The 14,789-nt window shown below is 43.8% G+C and overlaps 1 protein-coding gene across 1 annotated transcript in view; it reads right to left on the reverse strand.

The window, feature by feature from the left end:
* The window catches only part of LOC134349899 (collagen alpha-1(XXIII) chain-like), a 165,477-nt gene that overhangs the window by 121,931 nt on the left and 28,757 nt on the right, over positions 1-14,789 (reverse strand). Inside the window, exon 3 of the mRNA XM_063054862.1 lies at positions 14,378-14,422. Within this exon, the coding sequence (XP_062910932.1) occupies positions 14,378-14,422 (45 nt within the window). The remainder of the gene's footprint in view (positions 1-14,377; positions 14,423-14,789) is intronic.

Below are 14,789 nucleotides of genomic sequence, written 5' to 3' on the forward strand. Positions count from 1 at the left end.
GGGTACCTAAATCAAGTTATTCTACATATACAATATTCTACGTGTACCGTCTGATCTACCAATAATGGACCTACGTACTTACATGGCTGGCCATGTATTATGGGGTGTGTTAGAGCCCTCTCTTGTAGTGTCATGACATGGATTGCATTCGATGCCTTGTGCTGGGTACGTGACTGGAGCTGGGTCAAAGTTGGTAACACCAGCGGTCAGATTGGTTAAGTTTGAGGCCGGAGCAAAGTCTAAAGGGTTTGTATGCTCAACTTGTTTTGGCAAGTGACAAACTGTAACTTAATAGTTACTCTGTCCAAGGAGGGTATGTCATTGGCAGCAGCATCAGGTGGAATCCAGGGAAAAGTCCTTGCCTCTGTCGTTTGGGAGAAAATCAGGGCTTAAAATATTTAAGAAAATAATTAAAACAGAACTAAATCATCCCAAATTCATTAGTAACTGACAGAATAAACACACAGAAATTAATATGCTGTGCATCCCTAGTAAGATGGGGACATTTTTGTGAGTAATGTCATTCACACAGGATACCTTTCTGTTTTCTTATTAACGCTAATACATGTGAACCATATGTATCATAATAGGTAACAGAAATGTCATTATAAATGGCTATGAGTAGTGTTACTTTTTCAAATTGGCTACAGGGGTTTTGTGCCCAAGGACTTCGGCAGACAGAACAAAACAATTATATACAAGAAAGACAGCTTCAGGCATAAATAACAGAGATTAGAGTGGGGCAATTGGTCCAATAAATCTGCAGTGGTAGTTGTATCAGTGATGACAGGAATTCTGCCAAAGATGATTTACATTGCATTGAAAGGATTGCGTGCAAAGTTTGAGCTAACAGTTTTATCGCTGCATCAATAGGTGTACCCGTCAGGTTCACTGAAAACCAGAAAAGCACAGCTGCATTAGGATAAAAGGAGCACAATCGTACTGCATTCAAGGGTAGCATCTTTTACTGCTGGTAGAGCAATGACCTTAATAACTTCATAAGGATTCAGTAAAACTCAATCGACGTGATGCCAAACCTAAGAATTAATTTACAATTTGATGGATGATCAAAATTAGACCATTAGACAATTAAACCACAAGACATAGGAGCAGAATTAGGCCATTCAGCCCATGAGTCTCTTCCACCATTCCATCCTGGATCCCACTCAACCCCGTACACCTGCCTCCTTGCCATATCCTTTGACGCCCTGACTGATCAGGACACTACACCTTCCGCCTTAAGTATACCCATGGACTTGGCCTCCAGCGCAGTCTATGGCAGAGCATTACACAGGCTCACTACTCTCTGGCTAAAAAAATTCCCCCTTACCTCTGTTCTAAAAGATTGCCACTCAATTTTGAGGCTATGCCCTCTAGTTCTGGATACCCCCACCATAGGAAACATCTTTCCCACATCCACCCTATCTATTTGTGTTGGCCACATGGCCAAGTGGTTAAGGCGTTCGTCTAGTGATCTGAAGGTCACTAGTTTGAGCCTCAGCTGTAGCAGCATGTTTGTGTCCTTGAGCAAGGCACTTAACCACACATTGCTCTAGTGTCTTTGCGAGGAGTGGCGCCCCACACAGACTTCCAATCTGCGCCTTGTAAGGCATGAAAGTGCCCGACGCAGGCCTCTCATGGTCTGAGTCGACGTTCCCCTTCCCCTAGCTAGTCCTTTCAACATTTGGTAGGTTTCAATGAGATCCCCACATATTCTTCTAAATTCCAGTGAGTACGGGCCCAAAGCTGCCAAACTCCTCATATGTCAAGCCCTTCATACCCAGAATCATCGCTGTGAACCTTTTCTGGACTCTCTCCAATGACAAAATATTCTTTTTGAGATATGGGACCCATAACTGTTGACAATACTCCAGGTGCAGCCTGACTAGTTTTTTATAAAGTCTCAGCCTTATGTCCTTGCTTTTATATTCTATTCCTCTTGAAATAAATACCAACACGGCACTTGCCTTCTTTACAACGGACTCAGCCTGTAAATTAACCTTCTGGGAGTCTTGCATGAGGACTCCCAAGTCCCTCTCCACCTCCGATGTTTGAACCTTCTCAAAATATTCGCCAAATCTGTGTTTGATTTCTCCAGTGTAGAGGAAACCATAACGTGAACACTGAATGCAGTACAAGAGATTGGCAGAAGTGCCAGTGAATTGTTGCCGTGCCGTTTGGGTGCCTCGATGGGAGGAAGGGAAGAAAGGAAGATAACACTGACAGGTTCAAACCTGCAGCAATCATATGCGGAGATTTTACTTGGTTGTCAGGTAATAAGGAGACACTTGCAGGGGCATTCTAGGGCTTCCTGCAGACTAAACAGGAAGCACTTCAAAAGGTTATATTCATTCAGGAATCTATCTGGCAAATGTACAGTTATTAACTACAGATTTTGATTAGAATATCCAGGGAATATTTTGACAATGTGATAATGTAAAATGTCCAGGTTAAATATTTCCTGATACCTATTTCCATTGAAAATTGACATTTGCAGGCAGGCTGGAAGAATTTTAAATAGAATCCAGACATCAAAGTTTCAAATGCTATACAACAAAACTCCGATTATCTGGCAAACTCGGGACCTTGATGATGCTGGATTTGTAGATGCCATTTCTATTAGTATCCCGACAAAGATTTAATTCAGAGGTTTTAGCTGTAGATGCTACACAGTAGCACCCAGGAGGAAGGAGGGAATCTCTTGGGGCTAAAAGGAAAATTTCATAAATAATCTGGTCAATTTAAGTGTCAGCCAATGTTGTAACAGATGATGGCGGAGTAAAGCCATAGCGGAGATGGTTTAAGATCAGGGAAGTGTTGAGATTATGAAGCATAGCTCGATGGAGCGGAGGTTGTAATATAGCTTAAGGTCAAGATAACTGATCGTGTTATGAGCTAAAGCATAAAAGAAGGACAAAAACGTCAATTAGGGTGCTCACTTGCAGAGAGAACGGGGGAAATGGCTGTCTAGTAAAGACGACTAAGTCTCATTTGTCAGGTAGTTAAAGACAAGCCCTACAAAGAAAAAAAGAACAAAAAACAAAGACTACAAATGGCTAAAGTTATGAAATCTGCATGTAACTATTGTAATGTGAATACTATAAATTACTGGTTCTAATGATCAGCGGAGTATCTCACTTGAAGTGCTCCTCACATACAATACACTACAACATGCCTGAATAAACAGATATTCTGAGAAACTCAGTATTACGGTACGAGAGATTTCTTTTGTGTGCTGTCCCAATCTGAGCCATAATTAAAAATGCGACTGGACCCCATGTATAAGTAATATTCAGGATACAGGTATCACATACAACAATATTAGTAAACTTTCTAGTAAACCGGGTAAATTTTAAAGAGAGCATGTGAACCATGGCTTTATGAGTGGATATATGGTGTAAAATCCTTGACCCCAGTGAGTTAATGATGCAGGCACTAAGCCTCCAGTGAATTGGAAGGAAGCCGAAACAGGCTCTTTGGCCCATCTAGCCTGTGTTGAACTACTGAACTACCTAGTCCCATCAACCTGCATCTGGTCCATAGCCCTCTGTACCCTCCCATGCAACTTTCTTGTGTTGATATCAAACCCGCATCCACCACCTCCACTGGCAGCTTGTTCCACACTCTCACTACTCTTGGAGTGAAGAAGTTTTCCCTAATTTTACTCTTAAACATTTCACATTTCACCCTTAACCCACAACCTCTAGTTTTAGTCTCATCCAACCTCAGTAAAAAAGCCAGCTTGCATTTACCCCATCTATACCCCTTAATTTTATATACTGTCCCTCTATCAAATTTCCCCTCAATCTCCTGTGCTCCAGGGAATAAAGACCCAACCTGTTCAACCTTTCTCGATAACTCAGGTCCTCTAGGGCTGGCAACATCCTTGTAAATTTTCTGGGTATTCTTTCAAGATTTTTGACATTTTTCCGATAGGTAGGTGGCCAAGACTGCACATAATACTCCAAGTTAGGCCTCACCAACATCTTGTACAACTTCAGCAGAACATTACAACTCTTGCAGTCAATACTCTGATTTATGAAGATCAATATGCCAAGTGGGTTGCAGGGTGGAGACACATCTCTATAATGAAGGTGTGAGGCGCTCCCTCCCTCTGCCAGCCTGCGGGTCGCTCTTGGAAAAGTGTAGCACCTGCTTAGCCACTCCAATCAGGGTCACGTGAAGCCATGGTGAATGGTGGTGGGTCACCGCACGAGCAGCTGGTGCATATCACAGGTCCTGGTTATGCGACCACTGATGCCAGGCAATCTCTGAAGAGTATTGATAACGGTTGGAGCTGCCTGTCTTGTAAAGACACTGCCCAGAAGATGGTAATAGTTAACCACCCCTGTAGAAAAAATTGCCAAGAACAATCATGGCCAGAGACCATGATCACCCAAGTCATATGACACGGCCCCTAATAATGCTGATGACGATGATGATGTGAAAAAAGCTTTCTTTTTGACCCTATCTACCCAAATAATAGAGGTGTTCAACAGACTGAAAAGGCTGGGTGCTGGGGCCGGAGATGAGGGATGGGTCAGTGTTCAGCTCGCTGCTTGGTGTGGTTTACTCATCTCTGTGCTGAACTGAGGCTGTGGCCTGCAAATAATGGCTGCGGTGATGACTAGCTTCGTAGCTGCAAACTCACTTTCTGAACTTTAGTCCTGAATGCTATTTGCTTACTTTTTATTGTTTGCATGATTTTTTTTTGCAAATTGGGTGTTTAATGGTCTTCTTTTAAAATTAGTTCTATTAGGCTTCTTTGTTTTGTGGCTGCCTGTAAGGAGATGAATCTCAAGATTATATAGTATACATACTATGAGAATAAATGTTCTTTGGACTAACAAAGGTTGGTGCAAAAATTCATCTGTAGCTAACTGTCAGTGGTCTCAAGAAATTAAACATACTACAATTAAATTGTAACAGAAAGATAGCTTTGTAAAGAAAGCTTTTGGCACCTTGGCCTTCATAAATCAATGTATTGGGCTCAAAAGATGGGATGCTATGTTAAAGTTGTATAAGACATTGGTGAGGCCTAATTTGGAATATTGTGTGCAGTTTTGGTCACCTATCTACAGGCAAGATGTAAACAAGATTGACAGAGTACAGAGAAAATTTACAAGGATGTTGGTGGGTCTGGAGGACCCGAGTTATAAGGAAAGGTTGAATAGGGTAGGACTGTGTTCTTTAGAACATAGAAGATCAAGAGGAGATTTGACAGAGATATACAAAGTTATGAGGGGTATAGATAGGGTAAATGCAAGCAGGCTTTCCCCACTAAGATTGGGTGGGACTATAACTAGAGGTCATGGGTTAAGGGTGAAAGGTGAGAAGTTTAAGGGGAATATGAGGGCAAACTTTTTCCCTCAGAGAGTCAGGAGAGTGCGGAATGAACTGCCAGCACAAGTGTTCCATGCAAACTCGATTTCAACATTTAAGAAGTTTGGATAGGTACATGGATAACAGGGAAATGGAGGGCTGATCCTTGGGAGTAGGCAGGTTAAATGGTTTTTGGCATGACTAGATGGGCCAAAGGGCCTGTTTCTGTGCTGTACTTCTCTATAGCTCTAAATGCTGGCCATATTACCCATTTACTGTTGTGCTCATTGCAAATGTCTACATCCCCGAAGAGTGAACACCAAGGACACACAGTGAGAGCTTTACAATATCACCAGCTCTCTTCAAAACAAGCATCTGGACAGTCTCTTCACAGTTGCAGGAGACTTCAATCATGTTAACCTGCAGAACATTTTACCCATTTTCTACCACCATGGCCATTACGGGAACAAACAGACTGCAGCATGTTTGTACAAACAGATGCAGTACTTATAAAGTCATCCACCACTCATCTTGGTATCTCTGATCACATCTCCATAATGTTAATGCCAGCATACCGACTGCTGCTGAAAGTGGAGAAACCAGGCAAGAGGACCGTCACTGTATGGCCTAATGAGGCAGTCTCTATGCTCTATGCTTTGAATGAACTAACTGGCAGATGTTCAAGCAGGCCACCACAAAAGACACAGACCTAGAGGCTCCTGGATGGATACATGGAGCTTAGAAAAATAGAGGGCTAAGTAGTTCCAAGGTGAGGACATGTTTGGCTCAGCGTTGTAGGCCGAAGGGTCTGTATTGTGCTATAGGTTTTCTATGTTAGAGGAATGTGCCTCATCAGTCATTGGTTACATCAGTAAGTGTGTAGACAGCATTAGTACCTAAAGAACAGTTATATCACAGCCCAACCAGAAGCCCTGGCTGAATGCAGAGGTGCAGTCACTACCAAAAGCCTGGGATGCTGCCTTCAGATCCGATGGCAGAACAGCTCTCAGAGCAGCTAGGAGAAAGCTCATCTTCGGCATCAAAAGGGCAAAGGCTACCTGCGCACAAAGAATTCGGAACACCTTTCTGATAATGAGCCCCAGTGTAAGTGGCTGGGCATCAAGGGCATTACTGACTGTACAAGGAAAAACAGTGTTGACGGTACTAGAGATACCTCCCTCCCTGACACTCTAAGCAACCTTACGCACACTTTTGAGGCATGCAGCACAACGCCGGCCACGAAAGCTACCCTCCTCCCAGTGAGCTGCCCTTGTCTGTAACAGCAGCAGATGTGAGAAGGACTCTGCAGAAGTCAATCCCCGTAAGGCGGCCAGACTAGACAACATCCTGGACTGAGTACTCAGGGCGTGTGCTCACCAGCTCACTGATGGCTTCACGGATATCTTCAACATCCAGGCTGCTGTCCTTACATGCAACAGTGACCGTCATCCCTACCAACAACTCTACACCTTCAGAACTAAATGACTACCGCACAGCGGCACTGACGATAATCATCATGAAGTGCTTTGAACACGAATGGCACATATCAAAACTCCATTCCAAATACTTTGGACACTCGTCTGCACGGTTACCAACAGAACCACTCTACGACAGTACGTCATGTACGCACTGGCCATGACACACCTAGGAAACAAAGACACTTAGAGTAGGTCAGAATGCTGTTTCTGGATTCCAGTTCAGTATTCATCACTATTGTCCCACAAACCATGATGAACAAACTCCTACTCCTCAGTCCAGATACACCACTGTCCAACTGTGTGTTGCATTTCTTACCAGACAGACCTCAGACAGTTACGAACCACAACTGCTCCTCCCCCCCCCACCATCCTCAACGTGCATGCCCCCCAGGGCTGTGTGCTGAGCCTGCTGTTGGACACTCTGCTCACACGTGACTGTATGGCCAAACATTCGAGTAATCACACCGTCATGTTTGCCGATGACATGACAGTGCTGGGGCTCGTCACCAACAATGATGAGACAGCATACAGAGAGAAGGTGGAAGAGCTCAAGACCTGGTGCCAAGCAGATAACCTTTTCCCCAAAGTCACCACAACACAGGAAATGATTGACTTCAGGATAATTCTCACCACTCACACCCCCTTTTACATTGGCAGCCCAGCAGTGGAAACTGCAAGCAGGTTTAGACTCCTGAGAGTGCACATCACACACAACCTCTCATGGTCCCAGAGCACACCCTACACAGTCAGGCAAGTTCACCAACACTTCTACTTTCTGACGAGACTGAAGAGAACTGGACTTTGCATATCCATATACTTGTCATTCTGCAGATGCGCAATGGAGAGCATCCTGACAAGCTGCTTCACTGCTTGGCATGGAAATTGTACTGCAGCGGACAGGAAGGCTCCACAACAGGTTGTCAAAACTGCCCAACACATCACAGGCACCAGCCATCGAGGACGTATATACAGAAAGGTCCCAGAAAAGGACCAGTAACAATGTGAAGGATCCCATTCAACCCGCTCATGGACTGTTTGTCCCATTCCCATGAGGGAGAAGGCTGCGTAGCATCCACGCTGGGACTCAAAAACAGTTAGTTTCCCCAAGCAATTAGGCTGATCAATACCTTCAACCACTAACTCCACCATAACTTTATTTCCTGTCAGTCACCTGATGTATAGCCTAGTGTCAAGTTATGGATAGACAATCAATCCACTTATACAAGCTATCTTATGTATTTATATTTATTGTTCTTTTTCATTATTGTGTTCTTTATTTTTTGTGTTTTTTTCGTGCTGCATCAAATCTAGAGCAACAACTATTTCGTTCTCCTTTACGCTTGTGTACAGGAAACAACATTCAACAATCTTAAATCTTAGACCTTGCACCTACACATGACAGCACTTTCAAGTAATTATGGGTCTGTATTCCCAGATGCCTCTGTTCTACTGCACTCCTCAGTGCCCTACTGCTCATAGTGCGCATCCTGCCCTGGTGTGTCACTCCAAGTGCAACACCTCGCACTTGTCTGCATTAAATACTATCTGACATTTTTCAGCCCAATTTCCAGCTGGTCCAGATCCTGCTGCAAGCTTTGATAATCTTCCACGATACCCCTCCCCCATCTTGATGTAATCCTCAAATCTGCTGATCTAGTCTATCACATTATCATCTAGATTGTTGATAGAGATGACAAACATCAATGGGCCCAGCACCGATCTCTGTGGCACACCACTACTTACAGGACTCCATCCAGAGAGGTAACATCTACACCCACTCCCTGGCTTCTTCCGTGAAGCCAGTTTACTACCTCATATTGAATGCCAAACGACTAAACCTTCTTGACCAACCTCCCATGCGGGACCTTGCCAAATGCTTTGCTAATATCCACTGCCTTGCCTTCATTAATCTAAACCATAAGACATAGGAGCAGAATTCGGCCATTTGGTCCATCGAGTCTGCTCTGCCATTTCATCACAGCTGATCCATTTTCCCTCTCGGTCCCAACTTCCTACCTTCTCCACGTATCCCCTCATGTCCCAACTAATCAAGAATCTATCAACCTTTGCCTTAAATATACCCAATGACTTGGCCTCCACAGCCACCTGTGGCAACAGACTCCACAGATTCACCACTCTCTGGCTAAAGCAATTTCTTCTCATCTCCGTTCTAAAAGCATGCTCCTCTATTCTGAAGCTGTGCCCTGTAGTCTTAGACTCCCCCACCAAAGGAAACATTTTCCTGGTAACTTGCTCAAAAACTCTGTAAGACTGGTAAGGTTAGAATAGATTCAACTTTATTGTCATTGTGCTGAGTACAGATACAAAGACAATGAAATGCAGTTAGCATCTAACCAAAAATGCAAAGAATAGTGTTATTTACAAAATAATTGCGAATGAAAAGTGCTACAGCACACAAATATAAAAGTAGTGAGACAGTACAATATGGGTGCAATACTGCTTAGCGCTGAGATGTGAGGTTCAGCAGGGTCACAACCTCAGGGAAGAAGCTCTTCCTGTGCCTGCTGGTGCAGGAGCGGAGGCTCCTGTAGTGCCTACCGGATGGGAGGAGAGTAAAAGTCCATGGTTAGGGTGAGATGCATCCCTGATAATGTTTTTTGCCCTGCCCAGGCAGAGTTTATGGTAGATGTTCTCAATGGTGGGCAACTGAGTGCCGATAATCTGCTGGGCACTTTTCACCACACGCTGGAGTGCTTTGTGGTCTGATACGGGACAACTGCTATACCACATTGAGATACAGTTGCTGAGTATGTTCTCAATGGTACAGCGATAAAAGTCCATCAGTATCCTGGGACAGCACAAAGCCATGTTGACCATCTCCAATCAGTCCCTGTCTATTCAAATATTTACAGATCCAGTCCCTTAGAAGACCTTCCAATAACTTTCTCACTATTGATATTAGGCTCAATGGCCTATAATTTCCCAGCTTATTTTTAGAGCCTTTCTTAAACAACGGAACAACATTAACTACCCTTCAATCCTCTGACACCCCACCCATGGCTAAGGGCACTTTCAGTATCTCTGCTAGGGCTCCTACAATTTCTGCACTAGCCTCCCACAGGGTTTGAGGGAATAGCTTGTCAGGCCCTAGGGATTTATCCGCCCTAATTTGCCTCAAGACAGCAAACACAGTAATCTGTATACAGATCATGTTGCTTTGCCTCACTTCTTTAGACTCTGTGTCCATCTCCTCAGTAAAAGTAAATGCAAAAAATCTGTTTAAGATCTCCCCCACCTCTTTCAGCTCCATGCATATTTGATCACTCCGATTTTCCAGATGACTAATTTTGTCCCTTGTCATCCTTTTGCTCTTAATATAAGACCAGGGATTCTCCTTCACCCTGTCTGCAAGAGCAACCTTTTGCCTTCTTTTAGCTCTCTGATTTCTCTCTTAAGTGTTATCTTGCATTTCTTAAACTCTGAAGTACCTCGTTTGCCCCTTGTTGCTTATACCTGCACCTCCTTCTTCTTCTTAACCAGGGCCTCAATATCTCTTGGAAACTGAGACTCTTTAAACCTGTCATCCTTGCCTTTTAATCTGACAGGAACATACAAACTCTGTACTCCCAGAAGTTCGCTTTTGAAGGCCTCCCACTTAGAAGTACATAAGCCTGTAAGACATAGGAGCAGGATTAGGCCATTCAGCTTATCGGGTCTGCTCTGTCATTCCATCTTGGCTGATCCCGGATCCCACTCAACCCCATACACCTGCCTTCTCGCCATATCCTTTGATGCCCTGACAGATCAGGAAACTATCAACTTCTGCCTTAACCCACGGACTTGGCCTCCACTGCAGTCTGTGGCACAGCATTCCATAGATTCACCACTCTCTGGCTTAAAAAAAAATTCCTCCTTACATTTATTCTAAAAGGATGTCCCTCAATTTGAGGCTGTGCCCTCTAGTTCTGGTTACCCCCACCATAGGAAACATCCTCTCCACATCCGCCCCATCTAGTCCTTTCAACATTCGGTAGGTTTCAATGAGATCCCCCTGCATTCTTCTAAATTCCAGTGAGTACAGGCCCAAACCTGCCAAACGCTCCTCCTGGAATCACCCTCCTAAACCTTCTCTGGACTCTCTCCAATAAGAATATATCATTTCTGAGATATGGGACCCATAACTGTTGACAATACTCCAGGTGCAGCCTGACTAGTTTCTTATAAAGTCTCAGCCTTATGTCCTTGCTTTTATATTCTATTCCCATTGAAATAAATACCAACACTGCACTTGCCTTCTTTACAACAGACTCAGCCTGTAAATTAACCTTCTGGGAGTTTTGCATGAGAACTCCCAGGTCCCTCTACAGCTCTGATGTTTGAACCTTCTCCCCATTTAGATAATAGTCGGTACTACTGTTCCTTTTACCAAAATACATTATCATACATTTCCCAACACTAATCCATCTGCCACTTGCCCATTCTTCCAATTTGTCCAAGTCCTGCTTCACTGTATTGCTTCTTCAGCACTAACTACCCCTCCACCTATCTTCGTATCATCAGCAAACTTCGCCACAAAGCCATCAATTCCATTATCGAAATCATTGACTAACAATGTGAAAAGCAGCAGTCCAAATACTGACCCCAGAAGAACACCACTAGTCACTGGCAGCCAACCAGAAAAAGCCTCCTTTATCCCCACTTGTTGCCTCCTGCCTGTCAGCCATTCCGCTATCCATGCCAATATATTTCCTGTAACACCATAGGTATTTACCTTGTTAAGCAGCCTCATGTGCGGTACCTTATCAAACATCTTCTGAAAATCCAAGTAAATGACATCCACTGCCCTTAATAATATACACCAACCCTTTTCCAACCACTGAGGTTAGGCTAATTGGCCTATAATATCCTTTCTTTTGCCTTCCTCCCTTCTTAAAGAGTGGAGTGACATTTGCAATCTTCTAGTCCTCCAGGACCATGCCAGAATCAAGTGATTCTTGTAAGATGATGACCAATGCGTCCATTATCTCTTCAGCAACCTCTCTTAGGACTCTGGGATGTAGTCCATCTGGTCCAGATGACTTATCCACCTTTGAGTTTGCCTGGCACTTTTTCTTCTGTAATAGCAATGGCACTCACTCTTACTCCCTGAATCTCCCTATACCTTTGCCAGAAAACAACCTATCCTAATTCATATTTGCCAGATCCCTTCTGATACTATCAAAGTTCTTCAACTTAGAATCTCAACCCAAGGACCAGACCTATCCTTCTCCATAATTATCTTGAAATTAATGGCATTATGATCACCCGATGTGTACACAAACCTCTAAACCCACCCCCTAAAAGGAGATTACAGTCGTATCATACTCTCGCTAGTTGGCAACTCTATGTATTGATTAAAGAAACTTTCCTGAACACACTTGACAAACTTTATCCCATCCAGCCCTTTCACAGTATAGAAGTCCCAGTCAATAAGTGGAAAGTTAAAGTCACCTACTATCACAACCTTATGTTTCTTGCAACAGTCCGCGCTCTCCTCAAATTTGATCCTCTAAGTCCTGCGGACTTTTGTGTGGTCTATAGTATAGCCCCATTAACGTGGTCATACCTTTCTTATTCCTCATTTCCACCCATATGCCCTCAGAAGACCAACTGTCCAGCCTGTCTGAGCATTGCTATGACATTTTCCAAGACTAGCAATGCCAACCTTTCCTCTTTAATTTCTCTCACTCTATCACACATAAAACAACAGAACCCCCAGAACATTGAGTTGCCAATCTTGCGCCTCCTGCAACTAAGTCTCACTACTGGTTATACTCTCATAATTCCACATACTGATCCATGCCCTAAGCTCATCTACCTTTCCTACAATACTCCTTACATTGAAATATACACAACTTAGAACATTAGTCCCACCATTCTCAAACTTATGATTCCTGACTTTGTACTTTAGGCTTAGCAACATTTTTCCTCATAACCACTCCACTATCTGCCCTGGAGCTCTGGATCCCATTCCCCCTCCACCTCTAGTTTAAATCTTACCCCCCCCCCCAACCTTGCAGTACTAGTAAACATTCCCATCAGGATATAAGAATATTAGTTCCCCCTCCAGTTCAGTTGTAAACTGTCCCATCTGTGCAAATCCCAACTTCTCCAGAAGAGAGCCCAATGATCCAAAAATCAGAAGCCCTCCCTCCTGCAAATCTCTTCAGGCATATGTTAAACTGTATGATCTACTTATTTCTGGCCTCACTGGCACCTGGCACGTGTAGCAATTCTGAGATCACAACCCTACAGGTTCTGTCCTATGATTTAGCACCTAACTCCCTGAACTCATTTTGCAAGACCTTGTCACCTTTCCTACCCATGTCATTGCTACCATCATGGACCACGGCCTCTGGCTGCTCACTCTCCCACTCAAGAACGCTGTGGACTTGATCGGAGTCATCTGTGACCTTGGTACCCAGAACATAATATATCATCTGTGAATCTTGTTCTCGTCTATAGAACCTCCTACCTGTTCCCCTAACCAATGAATCCCCTATTGCGACAGCTCACCTTCCCTCCCTCACCTTTCCTTCTGAGTCAAGGAGTCAGATTCAGCACCAGAGATCTGACCCCTGTGGCTTTCCTCGGCTTGGTCACACCCCCCCCCCCACCCCCAACAGTATCCCAAGTGATACACCTGTTATCAAGGGAATGGCCACAGCCATTCCATATTGACTGCCCATCCCTTTGCCCCTCCTGACAGATACCCAGCTACCTGTGTCTTGCACCTTGAGTGTAACTACCTCCTAAGATCACCTGTTGATCAATCCCTCATCCTCCCGAATGATCCGAGTTCATCCAGTTCCAGCTCCAATTCCTTAAGGTCTGAAAGAAGCTACAGCTGGATACGCTTCTTGCAGTTGCAGTCGCCAGGGACACTGGAGGTCTCCCCGCCTTCCCACATCTCACATTCCACTATCCTGTCTGTCCCTACTGCTGTAACTGTGCATCAAGAAAGAAAGAATTAAACAAAAAAAACCTACCTCTCCAGCACCCACTTATTAAGGTCATTCCTGGACCTGCCTGCTTGGTGAGGAGGGAATGGAAAGGACATCTGGCGGTACATATCACCACCTGGCTATGCTTTGCCTCAACTCCACAATGAAGGCAACCCTACAAAAAACCGTCTGGCTTGTTCTGAGAAGCCATCACCAAGGGTGGAAGAAAGGGCAAAGATCTCAAATTCTTTACTTTGTTCAATTGCTGAAATTGCTCACTTCCTGAAGAGGTGACTTTGGCAGCAGCAATTTATTTCTCCTCTTCTAACTTACCTCTAGGGTGCTGCAAGTGTACAACCATTCAGACCGAGGTCATAGCCAACGAGTGCTTATTACAATAGATGATTAAGTGCTCAGTCAGTGTGTTCTGGAAAGGGGTCAAAAAAATGGCTACATCTAAAATGTGGAGAATATGCCTGCGTTAAACAGAAATATCTGTAGGAGAGATTTGAAGAACAAACTGCAAAATCAGGTTCAAAGCTGTTTTCTTCTGAGAATGGCAAGAGAAGTCATGTAATTCACCACACCGTACATATGTGCCAAGGAAAACAGTAATTCAAATACAAAACTTACCAGTGGCTCCTCTTCTTCCTGTTTTGCCTCGCTTCCCTGGGGGACCTATGGGTAAAGATCGAAGAGACTCAACTTCTGTTCACTGTTGGATCTAAGGAATGTTTTCTTTAATTCCATTATCGAACCCTGTTGCACTTCTCCCTTCAGAACTGAATACTTTCAACTAGAGTTACAGTACATACCATCTGGCTTCTGCAAACTGCAGAGCAGGTACTCTGTTGATTGCACATTCCTGGGAGTTTTAGCTAAAGTTTATTATCATAAATTAGTTCAGTCAAAGAATGGAGAATTATTTGTAAACATCAAAAATTATAACTAAACTACTGCTGCTCACAGATGAATCTCATGAAGTATATCTTTAATCTGCTCCATCTTCCAGCAACACAAGCCATGGAATTCCTTACAAATGCTA

The sequence above is a fragment of the Mobula hypostoma genome, chromosome 7 (genome assembly GCF_963921235.1).
Source record: "Mobula hypostoma chromosome 7, sMobHyp1.1, whole genome shotgun sequence".
NCBI lineage: Eukaryota > Metazoa > Chordata > Chondrichthyes > Myliobatiformes > Myliobatidae > Mobula > Mobula hypostoma.